The 14,997-nt window shown below is 41.9% G+C and overlaps 1 protein-coding gene across 1 annotated transcript; it reads left to right on the top strand.

Annotated features, from left to right (window-relative positions):
* Positions 1 to 5,730: 5,730 nt before the first annotated feature.
* LOC134623525 (putative C-type lectin domain family 20 member A) lies at positions 5,731 to 7,479 on the top strand. The gene is made up of 3 exons (XM_063468623.1): positions 5,731 to 6,070; positions 6,345 to 6,640; positions 7,432 to 7,479. The coding sequence occupies exons 1-3, from the start codon at positions 5,731 to 5,733 to the stop codon at positions 7,477 to 7,479; spliced, it is 684 nt and encodes a 227-aa protein (XP_063324693.1).
* The last annotated feature ends 7,518 nt before the right edge of the window (positions 7,480 to 14,997 follow it).

Genomic DNA, 14,997 nt, shown 5'->3' with positions numbered 1-14,997 from the left:
AAAAGAAAAAGAAAAAAAAAGCTGATTGGAGATGCATTCAAAAAAAAAAAAAGCTCCTGTCTTGACCTTCGTTCTGTGAGCACGCACGCACTCACACGCGCACACACACACACGCACTCACATAGTAGCACACGCAGCATTGCACACACACACACACACGCACAGAGATCATTAATACAAAGGATTGCAGCAGCTTTTTGGATTTTCACTCTTTGATGGATTTAATATGAACAGCCACATAAAATTCATTCCAATTTCTTGCCTTTGCTTCAATTAAGATGTGTCTTTAAATCTACGATACCTGCCTTGTTCAAAAAGTTTACTGACATAGTAAAGAAGTAGCTAGGGAACTCAGTAAGTATGAGCCGCAGTAGCTTAGGGACACTTTCTCAAATAAAGAGGATTTCATCATCTGCAGTTCGTGAAAAAAGTGCCACATTAAAAACAAACCAATAGATCCACAAATTATGGATGCAGACTCTTTTCAGCTATTGAGGTATACTTCATGCACTTATCAGCATACAGTTTAAAGGCTTGCATTAGAGTGCATTGGTGCACAGTTGGGCATCTTTTATGGTTATACCACTGTGAATTTTGCTATACAAATATGCTCAAGAGTCTATCATATGTTTGACATCCAACTAAAAATTCGAAAATATATATTTTTAAATCAGTAACTTTGCAAATTTAGAGGAAATGTTTTTTGGACAACAAATGAGTCACGTTTTAAAAACAGTTTGAATAATCTGCGCTGACAGACAGACATTTATGAAGCGCCAGCTATAACACACTTGCTTACCGTGTGAAAGGACCCGCGATGTCTTGGAGCAGTGAACTGCGTTGTATTGTTGCTTTTCTCTTATGCATAAGCAACGCCAGCCTGTCAGAAACGCTCTGTGTGGGTAGAAAATGGTCTGCACCGGCGCTGGTCCTGACGCGAAATGGCGAGGGTCTCACGCTCTGAGGAACGCTTCATATAGGACCGGGTGCTTCCAAAAACAATAGATGGGGGACCGATAAGTCTGGGGGCGATACACCTGCAGGGCATCACCTTGCTGTGCAAGTTTAAAACAATGAGGGTGGGGCACGCAGTTGCTGAGCTCCGGTGTAACTGGCCAAGATAGGCCTAAGGGTCCGCTGTTGCTGGCTACTTCAGAAAATAAGCGATACCCTGCTCGACTGGTACATATGCGGGGCTTTTACCTTCTCGAGGAATTACAAAAAGAGCCGATACTTCAGACAATAGGCGGGGTTCCCGCCCGACTGCTACACCTGCGGGGCTTTTACCTATTCCTAAGGAATTACAAAAAGAGCTGATACCAGCCACTTTAAACAATAGGTCGGGTCCCGGCTCGACTGGTACACCTATCGGCTTTTACCTTTTCCTAAGGAATCACAACAATTAAATGATACCCACAGTGGGCTTTTGCAATCCTGAACAATTTCAAACAATTAACCGGTTGTTGAAAAGACGGAGCGGGTCTGTGCGACTGGTTTTAATAGTATCACTGCAGCGTTTATTTTCTAAAGGGCTGAATGTTATTTGCGACCATCTGTTGTGTTAAAAACTACTCTGAAACCATGAAACCCCTTACGGAAGAAATTCCCACTTGTGCCGTTTTTAAAATAAAATGCTTGCATCGCTGCATGCTGTGACATCAGAATCACAAAATGAGTGGGATTAAAACACAATTAGTTTGAAAGAGCGATACTGCCAGCTTATAGCATTTATTTTCTAAAGGGACTGAATGTTATTTGTGACCATTTACTGTGTTAAAAACTAGCTGGCTCTGTCTCCCTTAGTTCAACATTCCGAAATCCCGATTTTTAAATAAAATGATCGCATCAACCTTTGAAAGAAACCCCAGTAGATGCGTAAAAACTAGTTAAATTAAAACTAGTGGTTTGATTAAATGAAACGCTTGTGAACAGGCACTGAACTGACATTACCCATTCAGAAGAAATTCGCATTTGTGCCGTTTTTAAAATAAAATGGTTGCATCGCTGTGTGCTGCTGAGACATTGTCAGAATCATAAAATTAGGGTGGTTAAAACACAATTAGTAACACTTTTGACTAGATGTAAATAAAAAGCATCCCCGCTTTGTTAATGTGCACTGCAAAGCAAAACGCCTTCCACTCCGCCCGCAAAACAAAGAATTGCTCTTAAGAACACATATGTCTGCATAACTGAATGTTGAGACATACCAAAGTGATAAAAATAGTTTAATTAAAAACCCTATGGTTTGTTTAAATTAAAAACCAGTCAAAAACACATGAACTCATATAAACCTATAAACTCATATAACCTCTCTAACGACCTGTGTGTTTCCACACATGAACTCGCATGCCCCCAAGCACACCTGAACGCGGATACGCACACGCACGAAACCGGTCAAACCGGTTGTCAAACCGGTTTGGTTGGCCGCCATCTTGGACAGGTGCCATCTTATTAGTAGTATGGTGGATCTCATCGTCCACTGCTTCTGCTTACCTAAGACTGTGACAGACAGGAGGTGGATCTCAGAGAACTTATGAGATGAAAAGTGGACTTGATAAACACAGCTGTAGGCTGTATCCCAATTCTGAGGCTGTATCTTTCGGATGACCCGGCCTTCGTGGTCTACCAAGAAGGTAGGATGTGCGAGGCTTGTGAAATGGGACCGTCTATCCTCTGTCGCGCTGCTCAAGTTGCCTAGCAACCATGATACTAACCCCTGGAAATGTTCATACAGCATTGTTTGACAGAAGGAGAAAATTATTTGTTCATCCGTTTGTTTTCATATGAGCTTTGTTTGATCTGATAAGTATCTGAGGCTTAGAATACAGAACTGTAACATGTAACATGATTGTTGGGCTTCATTTCTGTACTGAACAGTCATTTTAAGATTAGCTAGTAAATGACAATTAGCTAATGTTCTTCATGAGACTAGAGTCATCTCACTTTGGTAATGTAAATATAATATGGGTGTTGTGTTTTTAACATGTTTTAATGCTTTGTATCTTGTTCCATTTAATGAGAACAAGCCCCTAAAAAAAGACAGTGATCACTGTCGGCCTCTCTCGGTTTTTATTTCCACTAATTATTTTAAAGCTCAGTTATTAAAACTGTACAATGTAACAACAGCCCAGCCCATGCAGCAGTATATTAATGACTAACCTTATATTGCAGTTGTTCTCCTGACTGAAGCTTGGTCCGTTTACAGCATCCTGCCATGTGATTGCATTTGTCCCGAACCATCGGGAACCCTCACGTGAGCTTTTATCGAGTGGAAAAAAGTTCATCCTCCTGCTTCATTGTGTTTATATTATGCTAACATAGCTGTGTAGCTAGCCACCACATCGCACACAATTATATACCAGCTAGCCCAACTTTAGTAACCCTAAAACACAATTACCTTTTAGGTGACATGAATGAGTTGAGGGGAAGTTATGAACTGTTTTCTGAGAGACAAATTACACCAGGATCCCTTTCTAAGTAGCTGACAGCTGGTAACTGTGCAGGGGTGGGTCTAGCAAAGTTTTGCCAGGGGGCCAGGTAGGGCATTAACAGGGAAAGGGGGTATCTGATGTAAAATGTATAGAAGTCCATTACTGTATATAGTAACTATTAAGTCTAATGTGTACACTAGTAAGCTATAGAACTTTTTCCTTTTGGGAAGGTACCATCTGAGCAGTCTGCAATTCTGTTGAAGAAACATGTTGAATCAAATTAATTATTGTAGAAAAATAATTGATTTCTGTGCATTTGTTTTACACGTGCATTAAATTAAACTTGGTTACGTTGATTAACCATCATGAGGCGGAGGGTGGGGGGTGGTTTCCCTATTGTTTTTTTTTTGCTAGGACTTGTCAACCCTCTTAGTTAGTATTAATGGTATCGGTTTTGGACATTAAAAAAAAAAAGTGGTACCATGCCATCTCTAAAACTGACCTCACAGCTCATTGTTCAATCAGTGGGCTGGTTTCAGTCATTATGCAAATATACTGTTTATAAGGTTGAGGAAACCTGCAGACCGCTGAGACTGAAGAAGTGACTTGGATGAGTGATGAAACATTTCTCCTGTTTCTCTTCAGACAGAAAGGCCACAAACAAACAACAACTAAAAGCTGCTGCGTTAAAGACCTGGCAGAGCACTAAAAAGGAGGAAACCCAGCACCCCGGTGATGTCCATTGTTTATGACTCCAGGTGATGGACACACCCTGGACATGTCACCAGTCTGTTACAGGACTAACACAGACAGAGACCACCATTCATGTTCACATTCACATCTGTCTGCAATTTAGATTTTCCAACTAACCAGTGCACCCAGTAATATAAAGTAAGAAGGAGAAGGTTGATAATTTACATATTTCTTCACAATTTACTGGAGAAACTGGTGTTTAAATCCTGAGATATAAAAGAGAGTCATAGACTCTCTCTCACCTGCACCACAACAGCAGGAAGTTATATTTAGATATTATATTTACACTTCCGCGTTCATCTTAATAGACCATTCAAAGTTCATTGGTTTCTTTTTCCATAATGAAATATAAACATGTCCTTTCATAACTCATATCTACACTGTACCTTTGTGTCAGGGGAAAGTCTGTATCTTAATATGAAATACTGAGTACAAAGAGAGTGTGTGTTAGTACAGATGGTTATTTACTGCAGAGCTGTCTGCATGAACACCAGAGAAGAACCAGATGTAAGTCTCAAACCTGCAGGCTCATTTCATGTTTGTGGGTACAGAGGTGCTGTGTGGACCACATTTGAACCTTTGCTTTTGTCTTCATGGATAATTTTAAATAGATGATCCTTTATTAAGAATAATCAAATATTTATTATAGCAGTGTGTGATAAACTAGATACTAGATATCTGTGTTAAATATAAAGTGCTGTGTGTCCATCAAACAGTGAAGAGCTGCTGGATTCATTGTTTCCTCCAAATTAAAGAAAAGTCATTTTCATGTGACAGAGCGACGATGCAGTGGAGTCTGTTTCTGCTTCTTCTGATGGGTGAGTGATCATTTTACCAGGGCTCCTGATTGTTTCCACCTAAAATCTTTTAGTTTGATCAGGACTCATTAAACAAATGAACTCTTACTTAGAAAATCAAGGATTCACCTGTAAACTGGACAGTTTGATGGGAACATGAGTTTCCTGCTTGTATCAGCAGATATTCAACAGTATTTCTTCTGTTTTAGGTCAGTGTGTCTTCATCACATGTCAGCTGCATGAGTACCACTTTATTAAAGAACAGATGAGCTGGGATGAAGCACGGGCATACTGCAGAGAGAAATACACAGACCTGGCCAAAGTGTTTGACCTGACAGACATGAGAAGACTTCAAGTCTCTGCACAGAATCAAACAGAAGCCTGGATTGGACTGTACAACATCACAGGAAGAGACAACAGGACGTGGCACTGGTCTCTGCCGGGGGAGGAATACACTGAAAATAAGACCTGTTGGACAGCTGGAGAGCCAAATGATGGAGCATACCCTGAGAACTGTGTGATGACAAACGGGACGTGGACAGATGAACCATGTAGTCGCATGCATCCGTTCATCTGCTATAACGGTGAGAATTTGTGAACAGTAATATAATAAAACAATATTTAAAAATGTTATAATCTAGTTTATAATCTGAGTTATATCATATGTTCCTGAAAGAAACAGTTTTAAAAATGAGACAAATTAGTTGATAAAAATGTTTTTGTGTTTTTCTGTTGACTCGACAAAAACAATGAAAGACAATAAAACCTTTCATTTGAATGAGACGTCTGTGACCTGGACTCAGGCTCAGAGCTACTGCAGACAGCATCACACCGACCTGGCCAGTGGACTCGATCAGATATACAGTGAAGAGTTTAAGAAGCTGCAGAACTCTAAAGAACTGTGGATCGGCCTGTTCAGAGACACCTGGAGGTGGTCAGATGGGAGTAACTTCTCTTTCAGATACTGGGACATGGACTCATTTAATGATGGACTAAACAACATGAAATGTGCTACGACTCTGTTAGAGAGATCAGGAAGATGGAGCTCTGATGGATGTGACCAAAGAAAGCCTTTCTTCTGCTATGATGGTGAGTTTACACAGATTTATCTCAGCTGTTTGTCCAATAGATGAACCGCTGGAATCACTGAGAGGATTTATTTCTGCATGTATGTTGAGCTTCTGTCAGAGGTGAAGATGTTTAGCTGATCGTTGGAACAGAGATTTCTCTGTAGAGCGGCTGATTCATCTGAAGAATCACTGAAATTGCTTTCTTTTGTTCTTCCAGTCAAACTGGACCAAACATCCTGATATTTTAACTCCAGATTTAAATGATTTAATGTTTTTCTTGATTTTTGTGGCAGATAAACTGATTCTGATCAGGGAAGATAAAACCTGGGAGGAAGCCTTGAATTACTGCAGAGAGAAACACCATGACCTGGTTTCAATCAGCAACCCTCATGAGCAGCGATGGGTCCAGGAAAGAGCCAAAAACGCCTCGACTCCTTTCGTGTGGCTGGCACTGCGCTACACCTGCACTCTGGGTTTTTGGTTCTGGGTCAATGACAAGCTAGTGTGCTATGAGAGGTTTGCTTCAGGGGGAAAGACAGAAGACTGTAGCATGTCTGCAGCCATGACCACAGGAGGGCAGCACGAGTGGGTCAGTCAGAGGGAGAATGAGACATTTAATTTTATTTGTTTAAAACACTAAAGTTTAAAACTAAAGTCACTTCTTAGCTGGACATGTAGAGTTTCTGGGGTGAACTCTGTGTTTCTGCTCAGTGTTTACACTCTCTGGTTTGAAATGGGAGAAAAATGACCAACAGGCCTAACACCTGCAGGTTAGATATTTGGAGAGAGCAGTCTGTGTTTCATTTCCTCTCCTTTACCAGAGTCAGGAACATCTTGGTTTCTTCCTTCATTGTTGCTGGATTGGTTCATTATTAAACTGTAGCAGGATATTTGTTTAGATTTAGTTCAGATATGGTGATGGTTTTAATGTTTCTGCTTCATGTGCTGTAAATCTTTGTATCGCACCATTGTATCCACAGCTTGAATTACAAAGCCTGTCACTAAAAGCAGGTAAAACCATGTTTGTGTCATGATTCCATATGAGCTCTATAATCTGATCATGTGTTCATGAAGCCAAATAAACCACTGTGTAATTGCAAGAATCTAATGACTTATACACCTTCATTTAACCAAGTCTGTCACTGTTACAGCTTTCACAGAACAAATACAAACAGCGCCTCCTAATGATAAGACCAGTTAACAGCAAAGTCAACATGATGCATTTTACAGCTGGTTCCAAGCCAGTTACAGCAAATGTGCATCCAACACATGCAATACCACAACTACCTGGATTTACAGGTACACACTACATATGTCACAGTAATATGCAATTAGCTGCAGTTAATGTAATGATGAAATGTATCTGCTGTGTTGACACAGGGGGCGTGTCCAAATGAAGCCTGTGTTGAGGCCCAAAGAGGCCCATAGACCAAAGACAAATGAGGCCTTGTTTCTTGAAATGATGTCACTGCCTCATTATGTGATTGGAGCTGTTGAAAAGACACAGGACTTAGTTTTTTGCATGAACTAGATCTGAGGTGATTCTGGGGATCGTCAACAAGCGTGCACCAACATTGGTGGCACATTATGGAGCCAGCAAAAAGGCGAAAAACATCAGCAGATTGGAAAACTTTGACGTGCTGCCGCTCGGTAATAACATAAGTCTTAAATCAGTCTCAGAGGATGGTTAGTTAGGAGTGTGTATGTATATAATCAGTGGCGGTCCTTGCCTGTTGACGCCCTGGGTGAACAATCCCTCTGGCGCACACACACACACATATAAAGAGAGAGAGTGTATGCATTGTATGCAAACGGCTACCAAACAGCCATCATAATTCGTCATACAATGAGAACAGGACAAATCAACAATTGACAATGACTAATTAATATTAAAATCTGTAACATAATGTATTGTTTGGAGTTTAGTCTGTTACTGTTACTATTTTTACCATTTCTTCTTGGAGCAACTGTAACCCACATTATTCCTTAGGGATTAATAAAGTATTCTGATTCTGATTGTTTCAGGATACATGACTTGCCATTATCCAATGTGTAACCAACTTAAAGGTATAAAGGTGAATTACAGCACAATAATTACTTGGCTCATATAAGACCCTGGCCAGAATCAGAAGACACCAAATTCGTGTGGAGCCAAAGTTATTGAGCAGCAATAATGACCTGGACATTATGTTAACTTTTGAGTAGCCACTCTTGTATTGTTACAAGGTATAACAGATATTGTCCAATTTGTACAGAAAAAAGTATAAAATAAAATAAATATTGTGCACACTCAAACAAAATAAAAGTACTCGTTGGAGCCCTTTAAGAATTTGGCGATAGCCAACTTTAAAGGTCCTTGTGAGTGTAACTGGAATGTATGAGTGTGTGGGTGTTGTAGAATTAAAGAAATTAGTTTACTGCTGAACTGTATATAACCAGCATCCTTATCATTACATTAATTATCATTTCATCAAAGTATTTATTGAAGCTGTCGGCATGATGTTATAATTTGTATTACAGGGGTTATCATAATCAAATATTAACATGTTTATGACAGGTGCAGTTATAACCACTTTAAATCGTTGAGGTAAATCTATCATCTTAAAAGCTTATAGTTACAGGTGACACAAGGGGGACAAGTCCATGGAGACCTCAAAGGCCTGAGATCATCACCATATTTTGATGGATGCCAGAAAAGGGGAACTTCTGTGTCTGCAGTTAATTCTTAAAATACATGAATGCTCTGTACATGCAAATTATGTGACTGTAAACGCAAGAGGGGGCGTTACAATACCCTGATGTTATAAAAGCAATCTAGAGTGTATTTTGGGTAGAGATGTACAACTGATGTTTTGCAGTTTGCACCTCTCCACGCTGCGTGCATTCATTAAAATCAATTGTTTGACCGACCTCTTCTGGACCATCATTGTTTTACTCTCGTCCTCAATTTCGAACCCGTAACAGTGTGTATCTGCTTTGGGTAGATCGTCCTCAAAGAGGTTGGCTCGCCATCTATCATAACCGGAATATCGTCCTGGTCCTTGGACTTTTCTGACCGTTGCTCTGTTTCACAAAAGCCCAACACACACTGGTGTTGGAATTGCAGCAGCTCTCCGGATGAAAGGTGAGCGGTTAGCCGACGTTGCTTCTCTCCTTCATCCAGCCACTCGACTCCGGACTTCCAGCAGGTAAGTATGCTGGCTTTCCTTCCTCTCAAGTCTGAGTTTTTCCTCTCTTTTGTCCGTGGATTTCTCAGTTTGAGTAGCAGATCACCTCACTTCCTGGCTGACAGGGTCAATGCGACCTGGGTAGGCTCTGATTGGTCGCTGAGCTAGGTGTCCTCACGTGGGGTGAACTGAGAGGTGCATTCAATGGTCATAGGAAATATGACGCTTTGTTGATGTGGACAGTTAAAATAAAGAGAATAAATACTATCTCTTCTCTATCATTGGTGTAAATATGATTTTTTTTCCATCTGGGCTACAAATGACATCATGACACATCTGCTTACCTGATATCTTTTGCTCGTTTCTCCTCCTCTTCTTTTCTCTCTTTTTAAAAAAAAAAACAAAAAAAACTGAGCACCTGAAGGCTTTGAACTTTTCTTGTCCATCTTGGTTTTATTTTGCACTCCAGTATGAACATAAGTCCCCCAACCAGAGAATCGCCACAACATAAACCTAATAGACCTACACCTTAGTTCACAGATTTGCTTTGTCTGGAGTTTATTTCTGGGATTTGGCACAAACCAGGATTCAAATCATCAATACATAATGGGCTTGGATTTACAACATTATAAATGAAATGTGCTCTATTTGGAAGCAGCAGGTCTCCCTCCCCTTTCCACGGGTTGTGTGTGAGACTTTAAATCATCAAAATCTAAAATATAAATTTTAAATTGTTATTGATCCCTTTACCACTAGTCCTAAAGTGTATGTTTATTTTCTTACTCTTCTTATATTTATTGTTTGTTTACTTGCATTGCTGTAACTGGAGCCTCGTCGTCTCGTCTCTCTATATACTGGACTGTATGTAGCTGAGATGACAATAAAGTTGACTTTGACTTCAGCAGCGAGCAGGCGCACTGAGGACTCTCACGCTCACATTTCGAAAAAACATCGGTGCAAATTATAAGTCTGTATCATGATGTCTGGTGTTTTCGTGTTTGTTGGGTTTTTTTTATTTTGTTTTATTTTGCGAGTTGGTTATTAGATGCTGCTCCAGCCGGTCAGAGAATCCCCCGCCGCCCCGCCCTCTCCTCCCTGTGCCGCAAGCAGCAGGCGCACCTCACAAACGGAGGGCGCCCTTACTCCCAGCAAATGGGCGATGAAGGCTGCTTCTAACAACTTGGACGAGTTTACGGACACTGTCACCTCCTATATCCACTTCTGTGAGGACAGCATTGTGCCATCACGCACCAGGGTGAGTTATAACAATGACAAACCCTGGTTTACTCCTAAACTCAAAAAGCTGTGGCTGGAAAAGAGAAAGGCGTTCAGAAGCGGAGACAGGGACTGCTACAGAGAGGCCAAGTACAGGTTCACTAAAGAAGTGGACATTGCTAAACATCAGCACTCTGAGAAGATGCAGCAGCAGATCTCAGAGAATGGCTTGGCCTCTGTGTGGAAAAGTTTTAGGAATATCACCAACTACAAGCCTAAAACCCCCCACTCCACTGATGACTTGCTCTTGGCCAACATCCTTAACGACTTTTACTGCCGTTTTGACGAGCCATCAAGCAGCCTTCACACCTCCAACGGCCCCAACAATAGGGCTTTGGAGTTGACGTCACGCTGCAGTGCATTGTGGGATCGCGGCGCCATGTCAGAAGGCCACAAATCAAAACAAACACACTGTGTTGGAAGCAGGACTGTCAGAACCATGCTTAAAATCAACGCAAAAGACAAAGGGCTGTATCACGACCGACTGTGCCCAGACGCCAAGAAACGGTACATGGAAAAAATAGCGTGCATCGGTAATGTGGACCCGTATGAAAAAAGGTAGTGGAGCGGAAACCCAGACAGCCTACCGCCGTTGTCCTATCCCGATATCTTCGCGTACCTTGTCTGTGGAGGCGAATCATTTTCGGAATTATAAATTCCTGGAGGCGTACATCTAATTCACAAACGGTTGGGTACAAGATTTGGCCGTTTTTAAGCCTCCACGTTGTGAGTACGTTGACCATATGACCAAGATACAGCCAGAGGTTGCCAGCTGTGCGTTGCCATGTAAATAGTTTGCATTTCATGTGTATGTACTTGCTAAGTACATGTCAACAGATCTTGAATAAAAAAAATAAACATACTTTTCGTTTCTGTTTCATATTTCATATGCTGGTTTGCCTACAATAATGCCAAATACGCTACTCCGTCAGCATGACGTGGTTCTGCAGCATCACACATTAGGATGCTTTATCTAATTATCTATGACCTCAGCGCATTCAAAATAACACGAAAAGCCTATTAAGAGAGATATGAATTTATTTAGAACTCACTGGAAAGAAAATGCCGCGAGCAAACCAACAAAAAATTGGGGATGGCAGAGAACTCGATATCCGCTCGTCTGACCGCTGCAATCCAAGCCTGACGTCTTCGTTTAGTAATATCGGATACATGAGATCCCTCCCGTTGCCTCCAGGAGGCGAAACGATGAAAATAGAGCCAATTTTCCAGCTTCTTGCCTTCCTTATCGTGTGATCTAACGTTGCAACACAGCACGTACGAACCATAGCTGACGCTTCCGTGTGCTTTCCCTGGCCTACTGTCATGGCGGGAGGGGGCGTGGCCCCGCTCCCGTAACATCACGCTCCAAAGCCCTATAGAGACACTTTGGACACTCATTCCCCCACCTCTCCCCCCTCCATAGAGCCATCACCACCATCAAACACTTCACCTACCTACAACACTTCCCTCCACACCCCGCACCATGGAGGATTTCACACCACCTTCTCCCACCACAACTCTTCATATTCATGAAGCAGATGTGAGGAAGCAGTTTAAGAGTCTGAATGCTCGAAAAGCTCCTGGCCCAGACGGTGTGTCTCCTGCCACCCTCAGACACTGTGCAAACGAGCTGGCCCCAGTGTTTTCTGGCATTTTCAATTCCTCACTGCAGGCATGTCATGTGCCTGCCCGCTTCAAGTCCTCTACCATAATCCCTGTCCCCAAGAAACCTAGGATCACTGGACTAAATGACTACAGACCTGTGGCTCTGACATCTGTGTTGTGCATTCTGCTGAGAAGGTGATTGGCTGCAGACTCCCATCTCTGCAGGACCTGTACACCTCAAGGACACTGGGGCGTGCAGCTCAGATCACAGCTGACCCTTCTCACCCTGGACACAGTCTGTTTGACCTGCTCCCCTCAGGCAGGAGGCTCCGTTCGCACCAGAACCTTTCGCCAAAAGAACAGTTTCTTCCCCTCTGCTGTTGGACTCATGAACAATAACCATATGACTGTTCCCACCACTAACACATGACCCTACGCTGTGTTCACCACCTGCACTCATGTATATATCTATCTACTTAGCACTTTTAATTCTTTAATTCTTATTTTTATGTCTATTTAAGCGTTATATGACAGTATGTTTGCACTAAGTACCGCAGCAATTTCCTAATGTTGTAAACCTGCTCAACATTTGGCAATAAAACCCTTTCTGATTCTGATTCTGATAGAAAACCGATCGGTGCCTATGCCATTTCCAATATGCGCTGGCTGATGTTGGGGCAGCAAGAGTATGAGTAATTTTTTTTTTTCTTGCCGATGCCGCCCCGGGCAACTGCCCGTGTCGCCCGTATCTAAAACCGCTACTGTATATTATAGCTGTGTCCCAAAACGTCGGCTGCATCCTCCGGAGGCCGCATTTGAAGGCCGATCACGTCACAGCCAGGCAACGAAGGCTGTCCCAATTCGTCGACTCGTTCAAATGCGGCCGACAAATGCGTCTTATTAATCTTTCTGGGTCACAAAATAAACTTTTAACATATTTTCAGGCGAGAAAGTAGCTGTGTAAATTACAAATATCTGCTTGGTTTATCAAGACATCGCATATTTGCAAAAGTGCGCCGACGTTTTCGGAGATGTCTGTTACCCACCCGCTCGTTAGCAAACCGGGAGGTTCAAAGGTCACTCCAGCCGGCAAGAGCAGCAGACTCCCGGCTTCATCGTTTTCAGACCCCCGCTCTTTCGCTACTCAGGTTAAACATGATATATAAGTCACTCGGATAACATAAAATGTAATTGTTTGCCTTTTTTCTGTGTTTTATTTGTTCCAGAGTAAATCGGTTTGGCTGAGATCAAAGTTATTAGATTATTAGATTAAATAAAACTTTATTAATCCATTGGGTGGGTTCCTCCGGGGTTTTCACACAGCTAATTAAACGTCAAACAGAAAACTGATTAAACAGAAGTGTGAGACGGTCGAGAATTTACGCCAGTGTCCCGTTATATTTTAGACAGCAAGGAGCAGACGGCCAAGTTTATTAAACTCCACCGAGACAGCGGTGACGCTAATCTGAAGGCTAGACCGTCCCATTTCACAGCCTCGCACTTCCGGCCTTCTCAGTCTTCGAAGGACCCGGCCCACGTAGACCGCGAAGTCCGGGTTAGCTAATATCAGACCTCATATGAGTGTTCTGCAATTGATACATCGTTATGTTTGCATGTCACTCGCACTGCACAAAGTCACGTCGGATTGACATCTTTTAAAATTTCATTTTGGACGTACAATTTTGGTGGGGGGACACAGCTGGGAGTGATTAACATGACGAGACCAGGGAGGCAAACTGAAAACACTCACATAAGACACAGACCTTCACAATAAAACAGGAAACACATACTCGTAATGACACAGCACCCAAACTAAACACAGACTGGGGGACACAGAACATAGGAACATGAAACGTGAAACAGAAGAGTACAAAACCCCAAGATAACCAGAACCACAGAATAAACAAGAACACAGAATATTTTAAAGAAACACAAAACACTGAGTCGTCAGACTCAGGACCATGACACATTGAAAAAACAAAACAGTCACATACCTTTCAGGGTGGCAATTGTTATTTCGTCCAGTTTCTCCATAGCGTGCCTTAATTTCTTCACACTGTACCACTGTATCCCGGACCCCAAAATATTACTAATCCTGCAATCCAAATTTGAGGCGCGAAGCTAGAGGTGCGAAGCTGGACTGTACCAACTCAGGAGTATGGGGTTGTGCACAGAAATGGTTTAATTCGCTCTTTTATATCTAAAAAATTCTATATATTTAAAGAATAATAGAATAGAATAGAATAGAATAATCCTTTAATTGTCCCACAAGGGGAAATTTGGTTGTATCAGCAGCAAAAACACACATATACAAACAGAACAGGACACAGAACAGAAGCACAATTTTTACATATTTACATCATGGACAATAGTTACCAGAGCAGAGTACAGTACAGTTATTTAAATTAGCGTACACATAGTGTGAAAACGGAGCAGGATACTGAAAGATGTTTAAATAGTTAAGAATATTTAGAATAATTAGAAAAGTGCAGATTGTTTATTGTACCTGTGCATTAAAAAGTAGACATGTAACTTCCAATAAGTTAGTGTATATATAAGCTGAGAAAAGTAATGTGCAAGTTATAACAGTAGAAGTTGTTACAGCGCTGATGTAGACATCTGTGTTTGTTGGGAGCAGTTCTGATTGTACAGTCTGACAGCTGCAGGGAGGAAGGACCGGCGGAAACGCTCCTTCATGCATCGAGGATGCAGCAGTCTGTCACTGAAGCAGCTCTGCAGTTCAGCAACATTTACATGCATGGGGTGGGAGACTCTGTCCATCAGAGATGTTATTTTGGCCAGAGTCCTTCTGTCTCCCACCACCTGCACTGGGTCCAGGGTGCATCCCAGAACAGAGCTGGCCTTCCCGATGAGTTTATCCAACCTCTTCCTCTCAGCT

This window comes from Pelmatolapia mariae, unplaced genomic scaffold, assembly GCF_036321145.2.
Source record: "Pelmatolapia mariae isolate MD_Pm_ZW unplaced genomic scaffold, Pm_UMD_F_2 NODE_ptg000721l+_length_19802_cov_1, whole genome shotgun sequence".
NCBI lineage: Eukaryota > Metazoa > Chordata > Actinopteri > Cichliformes > Cichlidae > Pelmatolapia > Pelmatolapia mariae.
Note: the sequence above shows the minus strand (reverse complement) of the source record. Positions and strands in the feature narration are given on the sequence as shown.

Bases quoted from the DNA above. Each gene is read 5' to 3' on its own strand.
- LOC134623525 (XM_063468623.1), top strand. From the start codon at position 5,731: ATGAAAGACAATAAAACCTTTCATTTGAATGAGACGTCTGTGACCTGG. The intron at 6,071-6,344 runs GTGAGTTTACAC...TTTTTGTGGCAG, and splicing joins GCCTTTCTTCTGCTATGATG to ATAAACTGATTCTGATCAGG. The intron at 6,641-7,431 runs GTCAGTCAGAGG...GTGTTGACACAG, and splicing joins CAGGAGGGCAGCACGAGTGG to GGGGCGTGTCCAAATGAAGC.